The sequence below is a fragment of the Homarus americanus genome, unplaced genomic scaffold (assembly GCF_018991925.1).
Source record: "Homarus americanus isolate GMGI-L3 unplaced genomic scaffold, GMGI_Hamer_2.0 scaffold56241, whole genome shotgun sequence".
Classification (NCBI taxonomy): domain Eukaryota; kingdom Metazoa; phylum Arthropoda; class Malacostraca; order Decapoda; family Nephropidae; genus Homarus; species Homarus americanus.
This window is the reverse complement of record NW_024740202.1, coordinates 1,482,059-1,488,531: the sequence shown is the minus strand read 5'-3', so window position 1 is coordinate 1,488,531 and position 6,473 is coordinate 1,482,059. Positions and strand designations below refer to the sequence as shown.

The 6,473-nt window shown below is 37.0% G+C and overlaps 1 protein-coding gene across 1 annotated transcript; it reads right to left on the bottom strand.

Annotated features, from left to right (window-relative positions):
* Positions 1 to 4,489: 4,489 nt before the first annotated feature.
* LOC121875237 (putative surface protein bspA-like) lies at positions 4,490 to 4,954 on the bottom strand. The gene has a single exon (XM_042379696.1). It carries the CDS (start codon positions 4,952 to 4,954, stop codon positions 4,490 to 4,492), a length of 465 nt encoding a protein of 154 aa, XP_042235630.1.
* Positions 4,955 to 6,473: the final 1,519 nt, after the last annotated feature.

Here is a 6,473-nt window from a genome sequence, read left to right as displayed (position 1 = left end):
TTTTTTATGATACAAATGTCCTGTTTTCTATGATTATCTACTTCGCAAAATTAGGTAATATTTCCTCCAAAATTCGAAAATCTACTTCCCCGAAAAGTCGATAATCTACTTTCCCGAAAAGTAGAAAATCTACCTACTTTTCGGGAAAGTAGATAACCAACTTTCCCGGAAAGTAGATATTTCCCATTTTTTATGATACAAATTTCCTGTTTTCTATGATTATCTACTTCGCTAAATTAGGTAATATTTCCCCCAAAATTCGAAAATCTACTTCCCCGAAAAGTCGATAATCTACTTTTCCAAAAAGTAGAAAATCTATCTACTTTTCGGGAAAGTAGATAACCAACTTTCCCGGAAAGTAGATATTTCCCATTTTTTATGATACAAATTTCCCGTTTTCTATGATTATCTACTTCGCAAAATTTGGTAATATTTCCCCCAAAATTAAAAAATCTACTTCCACGAAAAGTCGATAATCTACTTTCCCAAAAAGTAGAAAATCTATCTACTTTTCGGGAAAGTAGATAACCAACTTTCCCGGAAAGTAGATATTTCCCATTTTTTATGATACAAATTTCCCGTTTTCTATGATAATCTACTTCGCTAAATTAGGTAATGTTTCCCCCAAAATTCGAAAATCTACTTCCACGAAAAGTCGATAATCTACTTTCCCGAAAAGTAGAAAATCTATCTACTCTTCGGGAAAGTAGATAACCAACTTTCCCGGAAAGTAGATATTTCCCATTTTTCATGATACAAATTTCCGTTTTCTATGATAATCTACTTCGCAAAATTAGGTAATATTGCCCCCAAAATTCGAAAATCTACTTCCCCGAAAAGTCGATAATCTACTTTCCCGAAAAGTAGAAAATCTATCTACTTTTCGGGAAAGTAGATAACCAACTTTCCCGGAAAGTAGATATTTCCCCAGTTTTATAATTTAAAATTTCCGTTTTCTATGATAATCTACTTCATAAAATTAGGTAATATTTCCTTTAAAATTCGAAATCTACTTCTGAGGTCGATAATCTACTTTCCTGAAAAGTGAAAATCTATCTACTTTTTCAGGAAAGTGAACTCAACAACTTTCAAGGAAAGGTAGATATTTCCCATTTTTTATGATACAAATTTCCCGTTTTCTATGATAATCTACTTCGCAAAATTAGGTAATATTTCCCACAAAATTCGAAAATCTTCTTCCCCAAAAATTCGATAATCTACTTTCCCGAAAAGTAGAAAATCTATCTACTTTTCGGGAAAGTAGATAACCAACTTTCCCGGAAAGTAGATATTTCCCATTTTTTATGATACAAATTTTCCGTTTTCTATGATAAACTACTTCGCAAAATTAGGTAATATTTCCCCCAAAATTCGAAAATCTTCTTCCCCGAAAAGTCGATAATCTACTTTCACGAAAAGTAGAAAATCTATCTACTTTTCGGGAAAGTAGATAACCAACTTTCCCGGAAAGTAGATATTTCCCAATTTTTATGATACAAATTTCCCGTTTTCTATGATAATCTACTTCGCAAAATTAGGTAATATTTCCCCCAATTCTACTTCCCGAAAAGTCGATAATCTACTTTCACGAAAAGTAGAAAATCTATCTACTTTTCGGGAAGTAAATAACTTTCCCGGAAAGTAGATATTTCCCATTTTTTATGATACAAATTTCACGTTTTGTATGATAATCTACTTCGCAAAATTAGGTAATATTTCCCCCAAAATTCGAAAATCTACTTCCCGAAAAGTCGATAATCTACTTTCCCGAAAAGTAGAAAATCTATCTACTTTCGGGAAAGTATATAACCAACTTTCCCGGAAAGTAGATATTTCCCATTTTTTATGATACAAATTTCCCGTTTTCTATGATAATCTACTTGGCAAAATTAGGTAATATTTCCCCAAAATTCGAAAATCTACTTCCCCGAAAAGTCGATAATCTACTTTCTCGAAAAGTAGAAAATCTATCTACTTTTCGGGAAAGTAGATAACCAACTTTCCCGGAAAGTAGATATTTCCCCTTTTTTATGATACAAATTTCCCGTTTTCTATGATAATCTACTTCGCAAAATTAGGTAATATTTCCCCCAAAATTCGAAAATCTATTCCCCGAAAAATCGATAATCTACTTTCCCGAAAAGTTGAAAATCTATCTACTTTTCGGGAAAGTAGATAACCAACTTTCCCGGAAAGTAGATATTTCCCATTTTTTATGATACAAATTTCCCGTTTTCTGATAATCTACTTGTGAATTGGTAAATATTTCCCCAAAATTCAAAGAAATCTGCTACAAAAAGTCGATAATCTACTTTTATAAATGAAAATCTGTCTACTTTTCGGGAAAGTCGATAATCTAACTTTCCCGGAAGTAGATATTTCCCATTTTTTATGATACAAATTTCCCGTTTTCTATGATAATCTACTTCGCAAAATTAGGTAATATTTCCCCCAAAATTCGAAAATCTATTCCCCGAAAAGTCGATAATCTACTTTCCCGAAAAGTAGAAAATCTGTCTACTTTTCGGGAAAGTAGATAACCAACTTTCCCGGAAAGTAGATATTTCCCATTTTTTATGATACAAATTTCCCGTTTTCTATGATAATCTACTTCGCAAAATTAGGTAATATTTCCCCCAAAATTCGAAAATCTACTTCCCCGAAAAGTCGATAATCTACTTTCCCGAAAAGTAGAAAATCTATCTACTTTTCGGGAAAGTAGATAACCAACTTTCCCGGAAAGTAGATATTTCCCATTTTTTATGATACAAATTTCCCGTTTTCTATGATAATCTACTTCGCAAAATTAGGTAATATTTCCCCCAAAATTCGAAAATCTACTTCCCCGAAAAGTCGATAATCTACTTTCCCGAAAAGTAGAAAATCTATCTACTTTTCGGGAAAGTAGATAACCAACTTTCCCGGAAAGTAGATATTTCCCATTTTTTATGATACAAATTTCCCGTTTTCTATGATAATCTACTTGGCAAAATTAGGTAATATTTCCCCCAAAATTCGAAAATCCACTTCCCCGAAAAGTCGATAATCTACTTTCCCGAAAAGTAGAAATTCTGTCTACTTTTCGGGAAAGTAGATAACCAACTTTCCCGGAAAGTAGATATTTCCCGTTTTTTATGATAGAAATTTCCCGTTTTCTATGATAATCTACTTCGCAAAATTAGGTAATATTTCCCCCAAAATTCGAAAATCTACTTCCCCGAAAAGTCGATAATCTACTTTCCTGAAAAGTAGAAAATCTATCTACTTTTCGGGAAAGTAGATAACCAACTTTCCCGGAAAGTAGATATTTCCCATTTTTTATGATACAAATTTCCCGTTTTCTATGATAATCTACTTCGCAAAATTAGGTAATATTTCCCCCAAATTCGAAAATCTACTTCCCGAAAAGTCGATAATCTACTTTCCCGAAAAGTAGAAAATCTATCTACTTTTCGGGAAAGTAGATAACCAACTTTCCCGGAAAGTAGATATTTCCCATTTTTTATGATACAAATTTCCCGTTTTCTATGATAATCTACTTCGCAAAATTAGGTAATATTTCCCCCCAAATTCGAAAATCTACTTCCCCGAAAAGTCGATAATCTACTTTCCCGAAAAGTAGAAAATCTATCTACTTTTCGGGAAAGTAGATAACCAACTTTCCCGGAAAGTAGATATTTCCCCTTTTTTATGATACAAATTTCCCGCACTGACATTTACATAACATGAGAACACAAGGAGGAAACTGCAGCGGGCCTATTGGCCCATACTGGGTAGTCCAATTTACACCCAACCCCGATCGCTCATATATTCATCCAACCTATGTTTGGAGCTTTTCTTCCTCAGTATGCAGTCAAGCCAACTTGAAGTACTTACACCTCGTTTGGTGTTCCTCCAAACGTTACGGCGTGGAATGATGGTCTCAGAGATGAAGGAGATGATTTTGAACTTTTTTTCAGGTTTGTCTAAAGACTATCCTTATACCTTTACCCATTGGCATTACATTTACTTTTCTTTAAGTTTAGATGACCGTAAAGTAGCTGCATTGGCAGTCTGTCATCCATGCAGGTAACATGGCCAGTCCAACGTAGTTGTTCATGGATAATGGTAGCCTCGATGCTCCTACAGTTGGTGTCAGTGAGAATACTGGCATTTGTTCTCTTGTCTTCCCAGCAAACTCGGAGGATGGAATGTAGTCTACATTGGTGAAAGTTTTCAAGTGCCCTGAGGTGCCTCATGTCTCGCTGCCATACAGCAGTTGGGGGGAGGACCACTGATCGATATATATATTCATGCAGATAATTTCATCTCCCTACAGCTTCATGTCCACGGTGGTGGAAACCGTTAACATTGGAGAGGGAGGTCCCGTTCACTTGGATAGATGGTGGGGGGCGTGGCTGAACCAGGGGCAACCTGAAACAGAATCTGTATATTGCGTACTGTACGTTCACTTCTAGGTTGAAGTGTACATTCGCATCTGCGTAGGAATTCAGTGTGAACAAGTAAGGAAGGCAAGTATAAAAATGGAAAGTGGGACACTGATGGAACACCGTGTGGAACACTGATGAAGCACCTTGTGGGACACTGATGAAGCACCTTGTGGGACACTGATGGAGCACCGTATGGAACACTGATGAAGCACCTTGTGGGACACTGATGGAGCACCTTGTGGGACACTGATGGAACACCGTGTGGAACACTGATGGAGCACCGTATGGAACACTGATGAAGCACCTTGTGGGACACTGATGGAACACCGTGTGGAACACTGATGGAGCACCGTGTGGAACACTGATGAAGCACCTTGTGGGACACTGATGGAGCACAGTGTGGGACACTGAAGCACAGTGTGGGACACTGATGGAGCACCGTGTGGAACACTGATGAAGCACTTTGTGGGACACTGATGAAGCACAGTGTGGGACACTGATGAAGCACCTTGTGGGACACTCATGAAGCACAGTGTGGGACACTGATGGAGCACCGTGTGGGACACGGGCAGTGTATGGCACAGTGTAGAGCACCGTGTAAGGCAAAACGTGGAGCACCGTGTAGGGCAGGGCGTGAAGTACCGTGTAAGACAAAACGTGGAGCACCGTGTAGGGCAGGGCGTGAAGCACCGTGTAGGGCAGATTGGGAATTAACAGATTTGGAATAATGGTGAGTAATATCAAATAATTTGTACCAGTAAAATTTGTATAATTTACCATAACTAATTCCTAGCACTTTTTATTAGCTTTTATAACTTTAGCTCATTTTGGGAGTGAATCTAGCGCCACATGAAATTTTCAGTTGGCAACTATGCGGGCACTCTCCTGCATCTTTAATGGTTAACACATTTATTGGTGAAGCTTGGAGTACAATTTGCCTATTCTGAGTAATTCAGTCAGGTCTTGACACTGAGGGTGGTATCACTTCCCACTGCCATGCAGAACAGAGGTTCATATACAGTAGAAGTCACATTCTATTTGAGGACTAATCAGTGTGGACTAGCAAATTTTGGATAAACAGCAAGAATGTCTTCAAGCACTCCTGATTCAATGTAATAATTACATAGTTCATGATACAATAAGCCAAGTGGCCAAAAGTCTTTGACAGTGTCACATTCAATAATATAGTGTTCAAGTGTATGCTTTAAAGTTTTATCACAAACTTTACATGCCGAGTGTTCCGGTATGGGTACAGCGTCACCAAAGGAGTTTATTGTAAGGCGTTTTCGATGTACGGATTAGCTATTCTGTATGCGCAGATGCTGCTTTTGACTTGTGCGCATGACACATTCAGAGGGAAAAGCTAACACCTCGATCAGGCGTTAGCCTTGTGCGGTCCCAAGCTGCCCAAATAGTTAACAACCAAACAGCGATTTCTCTCACTGAAAATTCGCGGATCATGGTTGCTTATGCAGAAATTTATTATTAATATTGAAGAGTTGGGGGCATGTAAGGCAATAAAAAACTGTGATATAATAATAAAAGTGGTTCTATATACGGTAGTATATTGGATAGGACCTAAAACAAAGCATTTGGCGTGAAAATTTTGAAAAGGATGCGCCTAGTTGAAACCAGTTTTGGCTCCACCCATATTTAAGTGGGCGTTGTCCGATTTCATTAGCCGTTGGTGACTTTAGTGTAACAATATTGATAATTACTCAAATATGATTCAACCTTTAATATCATTAATCATAAGATAATTTAAATTAGGGTGAAAAGTTTACTACAGTTCTGTAAGTGCATATTACAGTATATGCGAACACCTGTAACAACACAATGTAGCCTCGAGACAAGAACATACTGTGCTTTCAGTACAAAGTGGAGCACCACCTTTCCTGTATAAAAAATGGATCAAGCCGCCATGGTTATTGTTAACTGATTGACTTTTTTCTTTTTGTCTTTCTTTCCATATTTTTCTATATATTTTCTTCACTAATTCTTTCTGTATTGCGTCCAAATAACAGTTCTAATTGTATTGTTTTC